Source organism: Anopheles arabiensis, chromosome X, assembly GCF_016920715.1.
Source record: "Anopheles arabiensis isolate DONGOLA chromosome X, AaraD3, whole genome shotgun sequence".
NCBI lineage: Eukaryota > Metazoa > Arthropoda > Insecta > Diptera > Culicidae > Anopheles > Anopheles arabiensis.
In genome coordinates this window covers 2,358,090-2,372,546 of record NC_053519.1, presented here as the reverse complement: position 1 = coordinate 2,372,546, position 14,457 = coordinate 2,358,090, and the positions used below count along the sequence as shown (strand labels likewise).

Sequence of the window (14,457 nt, the reverse complement as noted above, 5' to 3'; positions counted from 1 at the left end):
CAACCCAACCAAAGCCAAACAACAGCGTGAAACTTCGTCATACGGGTTTCTTTTATTATTATTATTATTATTATTGCGATAGAGTCGTCCATCGCACTCCACTGTGTCTAGCCGATTGGAACGTGATTGCTTGTACGGCGCCCGAGCGCCACCACTCTCACAACTGCACAAACACGCACACAAAGCGGTGGTTGTCTTAATCTACACCCAGATTACAATTTAATATTCTTTCCCCAGGCTTCCCATGAACTTACGCCTATTACAGCACCAGCTAGAAAATGAAAACAAACATCGCACTACCTTCACTGCGATTATTCACGGTACTGCACCGGCTACCGACCTATATACATACAGACTGTGACGTTCCGATTCCCAAATCCCAAGCGCTGTGGTGCCTCCCCCCCGGAACGTGTACCTCTAGGAAGCCCTAAACTACTCTACTCAGGTTCAGGTTCTAGCTAAGCTTATCTCCTTACTTTAAAGGGAAACTGGAAGCAGCAGGAAGCTGCCGACTGCCACCGAAACAGGACGCTCCCTTTTTGGAGCACAGGATTTAACGCATTCCGTAAAAGGGACGAGATTGTTTTTCTTTTGTATCATATCACAGTTGTAGAATGCGCACTGAATTCAATGTTGGGACGTGGCTGCATCCCGCTACGGCTTTTTGACGTCCGCCTTTACCTCCACCGACAGGTTGACGTTGATCGGTCCGGCCGTTTTGTTGCGCGGTGGAAAGGCCGAGTTCTTCAGCTCCCGCTTGTAGTCATCGATGTTGTACTTCGTTTGCTGCAAACAGAACGTGTTTAAAGTTATTTCGCGATAGCAGAGCACTCCAGAACACTTACGTTCCATGCGTCGTTCCATTCGAGCCGGAACAGCTTCTGCAAACCGCGATAGTTGCGGTTCAGGATGCGCCCCAGCTCGGCCCGGGAGATGCGGTACTTCGGTGTCGTACTGGTGGACGGATCCGGTGTGGTCGGTGACGTGCGAGGCTGATAGAAGCGCAAAGATTGGATCAGTGTGTGGTTTTGTTAGTGTAAGAGCCCTTCTAGCTCGTTTGTAGCCCGTCACTTACGTCCGGCGTGGTCGTGGTGAACGTGTCGGTAAACTCGTTGCTGAGCAGATCGTACACGTTCTTCAGCGTGTAGGTGGTGTCGTTGTACTGCTGGTAGAGCAGCGAGCCGAGGTGTGTGATCTTGTGAAAGAAGCCCAGTCCCCGTGGCTGCCGCGAGTGCTGCAAGGTTGATGGTTGACACACACACACATTAGCGCCTCACAGCGGTACGTCGGTCACACTTTGCACTTACCGGCTTTTGGGCGGGCTCAACATCGGCACTGATCGCACCGGCCGCTAGCAGGAACACGACCAGCACAAGCTTCCCGGGGCTCGTCACGCTGGGCAGCAACATTCTCGCGCGCAAAGGTGAGGTGACACTGCAAAGTGCGACCGTTTTAGGTCGGCATCAGAGAACAAAACAGAGGAAAAAAAGACGTTGAAACTTTGATTGGGGGCGTGTTTGATAATGGCTGATTGGTGGTATTGGTTTGTGGCAGACACGCAGACAATCCCGTGAGCCGACGCGCTGTAACTGAAACACTGGAAAACACTGCACACTGTCACCGCAGAGACACACTTCCTTCTCGGCCGCAGCGGAGGACATTCGAATCACGACCTTGTTGGTGGTGGCTTGTGTGTGTGTGTGTGTGTGTGTGTGGCCACGCGATCCGCTTCCTCGATCCAGCTTTCCACCGTCCTTTTTTTGCCCCATTCCCCGTTTGATGAAGGTCACACTAGCTGACGAAGAGAATGGGCAGGTTATGCCAGTGGAGTGCCTTACATTAGGCGTAGTAAACACCAGCGCCGTGCAAGGCACCTGCGCATCGTGATGCAATATTTACGCGACGTGCGACCTTGCGAGATATTTCAAAAAGTAAAAGTAAAACACTCGCGGCCCAACATTCGCACGAGATCGGAGCTGGTTCTGGAGACGCACTAAGAGCACAGATCACCATGCACCAAAGAGAGAAGAGGAAAAAAACGCCAGTAGAACAACTACATTGCCCGTAGCCTTCCGGTTCGCAGGCGCAGGGATCGAATGGGCAGCACAACACACTCGCACTAGAAGCCAGAACGAAGCACAAGAGCCAGAACGAACCTGAAAAACTACGATGCTGTGCGAAAGGAAACCCTCCTACATCCGTCACTAGTGCGGGACCGTACGGCGGGCAGCGGCCACTGCTGCATTGGCGTATCGCTCGAACAGAAATGACTAACTAATGCCTAAGCGCACGAGCGAGCCGAGATGTATCACCGCAGATCGCCGCAGAGGACTGCTGCGAATGCTGTGATGGTGTCTCTCCGTCTCTCCCCGAGCCCGATCGCAACCCACCCACCCACCCATCTCCATCGCATGGGTCGTTGGTCGCAGCAGCCGAGAGAAGGGATGGAGGCCACACCGTTCGCTTCGGGGAACGGGTCGCCGCCGCGCAGGCAGAGGGCGCTCCATTCCATCCGGGGCGGTTACCGTTTGCCACTATTGTTTGCTGGTGCGAAAACCGCGATCTCGAGCCCGGTGGCTGAGTGTCGATTTGACCAGCGCTGAGGCGCTGCAGCCCCCTTGGTATTGCAGCGTGGCTGTGAGGAGGTTTTGAGATTTCAACACGATTTTTTCGGTTTTTGAAGCGATCGGGGCGAACACAACGTGTGCCTAGCCTAGCCTCTCCCCCCACCCATTTGACATCGATCTATTCCAATCTATTTCCAGCGCTCGGGCCGGGCAGCGCCGTTGCTCCTAGCCTCCTAGGTCCACACGCTCCAAGGCTCACTAGTTCACGTTCTCCCAACGACGAACGACGCGCGCACACTTTTCGGGGCACAGCCCGTACCGTGCCTTCCCCGTTCCGATCCACCGGAGAAGCCCGAAAGTATGGCGTAACTGTCAGTCCCCCCCTCCCTCCCACGTCTTTTCCTTTGCCGCCTCCTTCTTCCAAGAGTGGCGACCTTGACTCGTTTCGTCTTTCACTCTTCGCTGCAGCCGCTCGCCGACGCGTGAGCTTGAGCGCTTGGAGCCCGCCGCCACCGTGGGGAGGGGCTTTGTTTACCTGCCCAAACACTGTGCATCGCTGCTGTGCGCGGTGCGAGGTTCGTTCACATCGGCCTTTACGCTTTGTCGCATCGAAATTCAGACGTTCGTGCGGCCCGAACATGGATTGCGGCTCATTTGGATTGATTTTGAGCGAATCAAGTTTGACAAATGAACGAATCAAGCTGGACATTGGTCACCATTGCCAATCAAGTGCTTGTGAGTGGGGATATGATGTACGCTTTGATTGGGGTTACCTAGGTGCGTTGCTATACATTTCCAAAAATAACATTTCCTTTGTCTTTTAATCTTTTTTTAAGGAAGTTTTGATTGTGAGTATGGATGATTACACCTTTAGACTATTTGTCAGGCAATCCAGATGCCATATCATGAGATTATGGATATAATGTATGTTTTGGAGATGCTAAACAGTGTTTACAGTATATTTCAATACTTTAGTACATTTTAATATATATTTTTAAGGTTAAGACATAAACATCAAGATGATCTTATGATACGCGTTTAGAGACCTAGTGAAATGCAACTCAGACACTACTTTTAGACTTTCTCAAGCCGCGAGAACGCATCACGTCAAGAGATAGTCAAACTATGTTAACCACATAGAGTACATCGCCTCGCACTGTAGGTCTAAAGGTGTGATCATTAAACTCCTAATTATCTTAACCTAATCCATTTCTGTTGATATGATTGTCGATTATTGATTCCAATATGTGTGCATGAGTCCTATATCAAAAATCATTGTTGCTATTTTGATCTTCTATTTTGAACTATTTTTAGTTTCTCACAGGTTCACATGCACAACAACACAATAACACATGCACAACAACACTAACGGTACAGTCCTAAAACTAGTTAATGATGCAAACAGCTCAAACTAAAGTATTTCACATGTCTGAGGCACTTAAAAGTTTCTGAAAATAGAGTTTTTGTGGCATGGATTTCTATCAATACGCCAGTAATTCATAATTTCCGTCATTGAAAGCGGATTTATAACAATAGATTATAACTTTGAAATTTTGAAACTTTGAAACAACGCTCAAAACGATTCAGGTCTACAAATAGTTACATAGCTACGGAGGCTATAGGGCTAAAGTCTTATTTAGATAGTGCCTTGCAAAGTAAAGAGAGTTTTATTATTAACAGTAATGCTAGGTCAATAAAGATAATTGCATGTAACATAAAGTTCTGGCCCTGCATGATTCAAGAATTAGTTTGTAGTTTTTATTTTCTTGACCCAGGGGTTCTCATAGTTGTGGGACACTTCCTTGATTCTTTCTGATGGGCAGTGAACTTCATATGTTGTAAATTGGACGCTATGGCACCCTTTTTGGACAGGTTCCTTGAAATTTCCTATTGGATTTGTCCAACAAGGTTGTTATAGAATTCCATTCCCATTACATTGAGTTCATTTCACGGATGGAGGAGCCAATAAAGTGTCCCACAGCTATAAGAACTCCTGGAAAACCTTTACTAGTTTCCAACATTTGTGGAATTTTTCTCTATCTAAGGCTAAGGTAGAATGAGATATAGTCATTTAAAAAATCATAATGTTAACCCTTGTAGGTAGATAATTACATTGAATAAATTGAAATTAGAATTAAATATGACCCTCTTTTAGATTGAAAAACAAATTAAAAAAAAACTCTTTTTTCAATTATTTTATTTATATTTTTTCTGAGGGGTTAAAATACATCTTTAACGACATAATCGGGCATCATTTTCAGCTGATAAACAGCGTCGATAGAAGAATGATAAGACTCAAACTGTTACTTGAAATAAGGATGGCATTGTTTGTGATCAAACGAGAGTGACACCAATGCGCCGACACCTTCAAACCCCCGAAAGCTCGCTTGATAACAGTAACAGATCGTGCCCAGAAGGTTACTCGGTTGAATGCAGCCTTCACTTCTCCCCTTGCTACAACTCCACAGATATACAACACGTCATGGGTAAACATTTACACCTTTGTCAAGGCGAACATTCGACGTTTGTTTGCGGGCATAGCATGTCAGAAAAAAAGGCTCGACCAAAATGCGTCTTTAGTCTAGTTTATTGATTTAATTTTCTCGAGCAAAAAAGCGCCCCAACTTTGCCAACCTTGTTTTGCGGGCAATCAAGCAGTGCATTTCTTGTGCCCTCGTACACACACACACAGCGTCATTAAGAGGTGGTTGGTGCCATTTTCTGTGCTTTTGTGTTTAGGCACCCGTGATCTCTAGCCCCGGCGCGAGCGATTTATCACGCTCATTATACCAGTCTACGGATGACGAATTTTAAACTTGAAAACCTGTACCCATTCCTTGACGGCCGCGGCATCAGGTGACAACCCGGGTAATGGTACGCGCAGTGCCCTTCGGGGTTGGCAGTGGAGTGTTTATGCTTTTTTTTTATGCGGTGGATTATTTCTTCGTTTTAGTACACAGAGAGACGGTGAAGGTGAAGGTTGCAGATTCGATTCGCCATTTTGCTCATGGTAGAATAGTTTAAATAGATCGCGTTGCGCTGTGTTAACGGAAATGGATATCACCAGCGGGGAGAAAGGTCAAACAGACTTTGTTGGGGTTTGTTTTCGCTTTTTATGCTTTCAACACGCACCGACGCCGCTGAGCAACGGCTCATGATTCTCGTTAGCATAGGTAGTGCCTTCCCCGATGCGATAGGAAGTAACTATCCCCTTGGCATTCCAGCAGTTTGCGTGAGACGGCGGAACAACAGCAACAAACAGCAGCAGCAGCAAAACAAAAAAAAAAAACGGCAAACATAATCATTGCCCTTCGGCGGGTTTTACAAGCGTTCTGAGACGTTGTTGGCGAGCGCACCATTGTTGTGATGTCCGGATGCGATTGTGCGGTGTAGTGCGGCTGATGAGAGCGATGGCTGCTATCGGTAGAACGGGGCCCGCACGATATCTGCCGGGCAATTTCCGCGATAATCAATGCAGCTTTGATGATTTACATCCAAACAAAAGGCACCGTAACGGTTGTTGTGCCGCAGCTGCACATCGCGTGATTGCGTTTGCCGTACCCGCGTGGGACAGAACGCGCCGCAGGTGCGCAAAAGCATGCGACGGTTACGCCAACGACCGCTTGCGCGTACCCAACGATGCGCCGCATCGCGATGTAACGCACCAAACGCGCGTACGCGTACAACGAAAACAAAACAAAAACACGGCTGCATTTCGGTACAGGTAGTAACATTTATTGGTCAAACCGCACGCACACACTTACATCTTACAGCTAATGCAACCGCCCACCTTACCTAACCTAGCTGGCTGCCGCGCCAGAACGCTCAGTGTTTCGGCATCTTGCCCATCGCGACGCAGCGCCGACCGTTGTACACCTTGCCGGCGGGGCAGTCGGGCATTTTGAGGTTGTGCGGGTTGAGCGGTGCGGCCACGGCGCTCTGCTCCCGCTCCTGCTTCTTCTCGTCCCGGCGCAGCTTCCGGTCGACGCGCTTCTGCTCCTGCTCCATCTTGATCTCCTTCGAGCGGGCGCGCACCATCTGCACCGCCTGGTCGACCCGCTGCCGCAGGGTGGTGCCGGTGGACTTCATCGTCGTGACGGTCGGCTTCTTGGCGGTGGCCAAACGGCCCACCCCAGCGTGCCCCTCTTTCGGGTGCGCTTTCGCGCCGGCCCGACCGCCGGCAATCGATTGCATGGCGGCGCTGTCCGGCGGGGCCGCTTCCGAGTAGGTCGATTTGTGCACGCGTCGGAGGCGGGAGCTGGCCACGACACTGGCGGACGTGCCGTGCGCAACGAAGAGCACCAGCAGCAGGGTGACGGCAGCGAGAAGCTTCCACAGCGCGGGCGTTGCTCCTGTCGCCATGGCTTGTGCGTGCTGAATGATGCGTTTGGTTGATTGAAGAGGTGCAGGTGTACAGCACAACGAGACGACACGCGAGGAGTTCGAAGTCAGGTATCAGCACTTGCCCTCCAAAGTAAACTAGTAACGCTCACGAGCAAACGAGCCAAGAGAGCTGGCCAGAGAAAGTCTTTAAACCTGTCCCACGGTTGAGCTGCAACTGATGCAGGATCTGCGTCGGTCGGCTCGTTTTTGGACGGCCGGGCCGGGATTCAGGACGACCAGACGCAGACCCACTAGCTAGCTGCTCTGTCCTACACATACACACACACACACACACACACACACACGTGGCTATGCAATTTCCTCGCTTCTCGCACGCTTTGCGCACCAGCGCTGCTTTTGGGAGGAGGGCGTAATGGTCCACTGCGCAAAAGCAGAAGGCTGCAAACTTGTTTAAACGCTCTGGAGCAGGTTCGCCAAAACTGGTGAAATGTCACTTCCCTTTTTTTTTTTGTTGGTGCGCCCAAGTTGGAGGACGCTCCATTCGCCGGGCCTCTGTGGGACGGTATCCAAACCAGAACCTGTTGCAGTTGGGACGGACCACTGGGTGGGGGGGTTAAATATCACCTTGCTCCAGAAGCTGCACACAAACACGTCACCGCTGGCCGCATTGCATAACACCCTTCACACACACACACTCCTTTGGTGCCCTATCAGGCCGGACAGGAATTGGGACACGCTCGACGGCCTTGAGTGCCTTGGAGCGAAGCGGCAACAAGAGATGAGAGTGGCTTTGATGACGGTTTGCTCCCGCCCGGCTCAGTGGCAATTAAATTGCACCGCAGGGCGGCAAGGCTGCTGACCCACGCGGTGTCATAGTGCAGCAGATAAACGAGCATCGGTGGCGCTCCTCGAGACAGGTCGAGATCAAGCCGCATCTCTGGAAAAAAACGCGCCGAAGCGCTTGTTGCTGGAAGACAAATTACACTCATTATGTGCCTCTTCAGCATCGCGCGGCCACGGCAAGGTGATGACAGGGGAGGGGGGAAATAAACGTTGAGCAACGTACACCGGAGAGCGAAGCAATTGCCGCGTTGAAAGTAAAAAAAACCAAACAAAACAACTATTCCTAGCGTCTGCTTTAGCGCTGACAAGAGTGCTATGGGGAGCTTGGGGCAAAATGGACATGTTAAGGATTTTTCTCTACATCTCGTTGATATCTTTCATCTGAATTTTATACATTAATCGATGCTCTAACATTTTATTCATAAAATCAAACTAACAGCAGACTATAAAACAATGAATTTATTTACCGAAACATAGAAATTGAAGTCATCCTAAATCGTCATACACAATCATCTATGAGACTGTATCAATGGTCATATTTTCTGGTAAAATGGTCATTCACCAATCCTCTAAACGTCAACCAGACGAGCTGGACATCAATATCCATGACAAGATTCTAGCTTCTTCTGCATGGAGTAACGTCCTACGCGAACAAGGCGGCAAACATAGGCTTTCGAGACTTATTCAGCACCACGCAGCCGGGAGTCGCAATCCTTGCTACGGGAGGACGGTCCATAGACTTGAGCTCACAACGAGCATTTTATTGGGATAGTCCTAGCTAAAGTAACGTAAAAGATTGCTAGTGGACTAGTTATAACATGATTATCGAAATGGAGGTGTGTGTCTTCGTATGTGATGGCACGATAACTGAACATTGATCGCCAACAGTTTAGTTTGCACATCTTTTGAGTGCCATGCGTCACAACTCTAATGGTAGTCTTTCTTCTGTGTCATCGGTGATCTCTCGCTGCACGGCGACGGGCTGTACGCACGGTTGATGTCATCTGTGACACGAGATTCTACCGCCATACGAAATTAGTTGTAATTATACAATATTATCGACAAACAGGCGATTGAATGTCATTCTGAGGTTGTAGTTGTATAGATGCTTGGGGTTTTCAGTTGTATTTGTATCTGTAAGTCAAAATTTTTTGTCTCTTGAAGGAATCATGATAAATGTATAAGGTATTCAGCAGATGTATGACAACCGTTATTTGACTTTACAAAAATTCTACTAAAACCGTGTGACTTGATTGTGTTTTGTGAACAAAATATAATTAATTTCAAAGCTATTGTTTTCACATAAAAACACATGAAAACTTTTGTCAATCCAATAAAACTTCCAATATTGGTTTAACAATTGTAACATTTCAAATTCTACTGTTTTATTTATTAACTATTTAACTTATATTCGATAATTTCGGAACAAACAGATTAAGATATTACGTTGAATTGATGCCTTTGAGGCAATATTCGTGCCCTAGAGACAAAAATAGTGAGTTAAAGCTAAAATTTAGTGACAACGACTGAACATTCAGTTATATTACCATTAGAGATACAGGAAAATATCAATATCGTGCAATTATGACAAATAAAATAACAATACAGCATCACAGCCTTATATCAATTCTTCTGTCAAAAGAAATCGGTCATTTTTCCGAAGTGGAAACTTTTTAACAAATATAGACAGCTAAACCAGAAAATTACCAATCAAATCGAAGCTTCATTTTGAGCATGCATCAAACACTGTAATTAATGCTTATTGACCTTAACGCTTATTATTGATATGAGTGATCGAAAAGGTGTACGTTTGCCAAAGATGCAGATGACCCTTTTGCGCAACATGCCCGTTTAGCCCCTAGGTCCCCTACGTGTGAGCCGTTTGACATTACATTGTGCGCAAAATGTCTCTCCCTCCCCCGCAGGCATTTCGCGTTATAGTGTTGATGTCGATGCCCGGCGCTAACGATTAGTCCAGCTGACACCCCGGCCTGACGCATTCGGGTTAGCTTAAGCACCTGCTTGTCCTAAATCGACCGGACCCTAGCTCTCCCAGGGCCCAGCTTCACGACGAGCCAGTGCGACCTTTGGCTCAGCCCTGCTGAGTGGTAGCCATTAGTCTCGCCAAAGGCCGATGGCCGGTCTGAAGCCTCATAACGCGCGAGTGCATCGAGTACAAACGGTCAACTCCACACACTAACACACACACACGCACTTCAGCTTACGACCCGGGGATGGACGGCAGGCTAACAGCTTGGCCATGTTGCCCAACCGCGCTCGTCTCGTTAAGCGGCTACGCCACTTTATTGGCTCATTTCGGGCACGAGGTTTTTGTTTCGCGATCGGTTTTGGTTGCGAAAAAGAGAAAAAAACACGACGTATGATTTTGCGAAAAAAAAAAAACAAATCAACCGAACTGAAGAAGCCGCCAGCTGCGTGAATCATCCCCCGAGTAACATCGGCCCCGGGTGGTGGAATGGAGAGGTGCAATGATTAACGCACCAATGCGTTTGCCAATTTGATGAAATGAATCGATACGTGCGGGCGACACGGCGAGACATGATGCGTTAGATTTTGGACGTTCCTCCCATATTGTCCTCTGAAAATAGATTAGCTTGTCCCATGCCTGTATGGCTTTCCCACTGGGAGTGCAGTCCATTCTGATTTTTTTTGTTTCGATTTCCACTGATAGGTAGTAGCTAATAATAAATCAGACATGTTGCAATCCATCCTGCGTGTGGCCCACCACCAACCCGCCGTTTTCACGAAAGGGAATCAGGCATTGAGTTCACGCAAACTCTGCGTCCAAAAAGTGACTGACAAACCTGGGTGGGAAATAGCTGCACGTGCACACGCACGAACATCAGCAAAGCCAACGAAAAAAAAAGCCAACCGAATTCTCCCAACCGAGTGACCAAGTGACCGAGCTTCTTTTTGGTTGCAGAGCGTGAAAATGCATAAACACTTAACCCAAAAGCGAAAGACTCGCCGCAAAATGTGAAGTAAAAAAACCGAACCAAAATACGACCGCTTTACGACCGATCGAGAGTGAAAGTGAGAGTGAATGGATCGCAACGGAGCGAAGACAGAGAGGGAAAAGAGATAGAAGAGAAACAAAGAGAAAGAGAGAGAGGCAGAATACATTAAAGCAACCGAGCGATGGCACGCTTCTTGTATTCGCGCCGTGTTTGTTTGCTGGTTTATGGCCGTGATCGAGTGGTAAACGAAACACACAAAAAAAAAAAAAACACTGCCGAAGGCTGTTGGTCTTTCAGTTTTGAACCCGTTTGCGTATCTAGAGCGATTTAGATTCAGGCTTACGCGAAGTTGGCCGAAAAGAAAAATGTGTTTTTTTATAGGGCAAACAAGGAACGTTACAGCAGGCGGCAATATACTGGTGATGGGTAAAGATTGCAAATAAAAACGAAGGTAACTCCGATTCCAACTCAAAAGATTTTGGTATCAACTCGCAATGGTAGGTTCGACTAGCATTATTCGGAGCCATTTGGAGCTGTCCAAGAGCTATCTGGAGTCGTGCGGAGTCGGAGTTGTCCGAATTCAAAGTCGGCCGGAGACGGAATCATCCAGAGTTGCAATGAGGTAAAGCTCCGACTCTTAATCCGGATCCTAATAGGATCGGATTGAATCTTAATCGGATTATGTCTTCAAATCCCGCTGCTCCTAACGAATATAGATCCAATTGGCTCCGATTGAATGCAGATTATTCCGATCGAATCCAAATGGGCCCTATTGAATACGTGTTACTACCGTACTTAATTCGTAAAGCAAAATACTTAGACTACAAAAGCAAGTTTCTAAGTTATCCATGATTTTTAGGTTGTTTCCAGATTTTTGTTTAGATAAAGCTCGTGACAGGGTTTTACTCATGATTTTCAACACATCACAAAGAACTGTGAAACTCAATCCAGCCTGAGACGTGTTGAAAATCATGCTATAGATTTTTAAAATTATTATGATAGAAATGAAATGTCAGATCGATGTGGAGCAACATTTTGCATGTGGTGAATAATAACGTTTACATTCGAAACTGACTTGGAAAACCCTGTATAGCTTACGTGTATCTACAGTGTACAGTGACACTGTGTTGTACAGATAAAGTAATGTAAATAACGAATGGTAGTTATGAGTTTATTGTTATCAATAACTTGCAAAGGATGATGAAATTTAAGAACAAGGCCTACCAGCCTCCTAACTTCGGAACTGATCTCTTTTCGAATCCAAGAGCAGCTCGATTCGGATCAATCCAATTCCGGTTGCAGGCCCATTTTCCCCATCACGTACTCATCTACTAACTAACAATAGCCGACGTGTCGGCTCGGAACCATAAGTGCGCTCCAGCGTGCCCATCACTACCACAAACGCATTGCGCTAATCCGTAGCGCGGCATCAAGTTAAAGGTTGCGAAAATGGCGCTCGCTAGGCACACGATCTAGCGACCACCTCCGGAGCGGCCAGATTGATCACGACGGGTGGAAAAAGGCGCAACGATTTGGCCAGCTGGTAGGTCTTATTATTCTCCCTGGGACAGCGCATTTCAGCGCCTTTGGGTGACGTAAAGTGTGTATGTGATTGTTCTGTTTTTGCCGCAGGAAGCGTCCTAATTCCATTTGCATAGTAAACGTTTGACACGAGTGATTTGATTGTTTTTTTTTTTTTTGGCTAAAGTTTTGATTATCAAGTTGCGATACAGTGCGCTTCCTTTGCGCGCTCTTTCGTATTCATTTTGTGCTCTCCATTTTGTACGCACACACTCATTAAACCGCTCCTCCCCCGCACTAAACTCGCGCTGTCCTTCAATATGCGCGGCAGGTACGGTGGCTGAATAAATTGACATAATTGGACTAATAGATGTTTTCCAACGGTCCCACCACCGCAGTCCGCCGCATTCCTCGGCAGCAATTTCTCATCAAATCGACGCAGCCAATCCACCATAGCACACACACACACACACACACACACACACACACACACACACACACACACACACACACACACACACACGAACATGCAAAACACATACACAAGCGTCACGTAACAGCTCGCTGACACTGACTGCCGTACGCGTTTGATTGATTTTGACAGGCTTTGGGGTTCAATTTTCGATTGCGTTTCGTGTGCCGGCGACGAGTCCTTCGGCCCTTCGGCAGCGATTAAGGCAGGCGGAGCGGGTTTCGTTTTTTGTGTGGTGCACGTTACCTACACGCACATACATACTGGCTGGCAGATGTCAAACGCGATGGAACGCGATCTTTCACTTTCGTAGCGCCATCGTGGTTTCACTTTCCGCTGGAGATTCCTGATTGACGATTGATTGTAGCTCGCTGTATGCTTTTTTTGTTTTTCTTCTTTTCGGATCAGAACTTCATCGTGCCAGTACCTGCGAATGATGAAAGCACACCGAACGCCTACGCCATCTCGGAAGAGAATTGTTGCGGTAGGTGGTTTGACCGCCCGATTGCACACACCAGACAGGCCAACACGTTTGGTTGGGGTTTTTCCTTTCGTTGCTGCATAGTTTCGCAACGGAGCGGAGGAATCAAGGAGGACGCCATGGCTGGCAGTGTCCTTTATTGATACGCAACATGTACCCGAGCATTAAAGGTTTTTTTTTTTTTGTTTGCTTGTTGCCTTGCTTACTTCGACACGCCGACATAGGTCAAGTTTTGTCACAATGTCCCGGCAGCATCTGGAAGACCTTGCGCGTATGCATAATCACAGCGACTACGAAGCGGTCAAGGTGGACCGGACGCTAAACCGGATCCGTGCGTCAACCCGCCACCAGCCGGTAACCTCTGGAATGTTTCACACCTTTTGCATACCTTGACGGATGTAGTTAGCTGCTGCGGACGACAACCAATGAGGAGGCAGGATCACCAACAAACACACCGGACACACAGTTGGCGGACTCAGCAGTAACTACTGATCATACCGGCACTTTCTTCACACGTTGCTCTCGAGAAACACTGTCCAAAAAGTCCTAAACAGTCATACGAAAATGTACGAACAAAATTTTCACGATCACTCTTAATATTGCCACAAAAGAAACTAAAACGACCTAGTAGTACCCTCAAAAACTGATACCAAAAAAACAGCGCACACTCAACGGCTACTCAACGGAACGCCCGTACACACTCTTGATCATGCGCGCGCCCGTTCGCATACGGATTAAGTTTGATAGTACAATTGCAATAGCGAGCAGACGGCACCACAACACTGCACAACAACAACATCAACAAACGGCACCTCCACCACGATACGGCCTCTGCGTTATTGCGTTAAGCCCCCGTCACGTTGGCGCGCGCGCGCACGCTCGCACACATACCGGGCGTATTGGCTCGCGCGTATCGATGAATGGGTCGGCCGGGTGCGTTTAGTGTGGTCGCTGTTGGGGGGTTTTTTTTTGTCGTATTACTACACCCTTCTTCTTTTTTTGTCTACTCATTACCTCTCTTTCTCTCTCGCTCCATACTCTCCCTCTCTCTATCTTACTGTCTCTCTCTATCTCTCGCTGCTCTATGTCAATCTACTTCTCCCTCCTTATAGTTCTCGGTGTAAAGCTAGCCTTTGGAATCTTGGTCACCTTTTCCTCGTTCTCTCGTACACTTTCAAGCCCGCAATCGATTCGTCTCCACCGTTCGAGATTTAATTGCTTTCGTGCTCTAGACTTCTTCCTTGTTACCTT

At 47.7% G+C, this 14,457-nt stretch overlaps 1 protein-coding gene across 2 annotated transcripts; it reads right to left on the bottom strand.

Annotated features, from left to right (window-relative positions):
- Positions 1 to 33: 33 nt before the first annotated feature.
- Positions 34 to 14,053, bottom strand: LOC120906130. Of its 2 annotated transcripts, none has more exons than XM_040317593.1 (5): positions 13,595 to 14,053; positions 1,308 to 1,434; positions 1,076 to 1,234; positions 846 to 992; positions 34 to 786 (listed from the first exon to the last, which is right to left on the bottom strand). In XM_040317593.1, exons 2-5 carry the CDS (start codon positions 1,407 to 1,409, stop codon positions 655 to 657), a joined length of 540 nt encoding a protein of 179 aa, XP_040173527.1. In that variant the 5' UTR covers positions 1,410 to 1,434; positions 13,595 to 14,053; the 3' UTR covers positions 34 to 654. The 2 variants fall into 2 exon arrangements, with proteins under 2 accessions (XP_040173527.1, XP_040173528.1); XM_040317594.1 differs by lacking the exon at positions 13,595 to 14,053 and adding an exon at positions 2,157 to 2,330.
- Between the last annotated feature and the right edge of the window lie 404 nt (positions 14,054 to 14,457).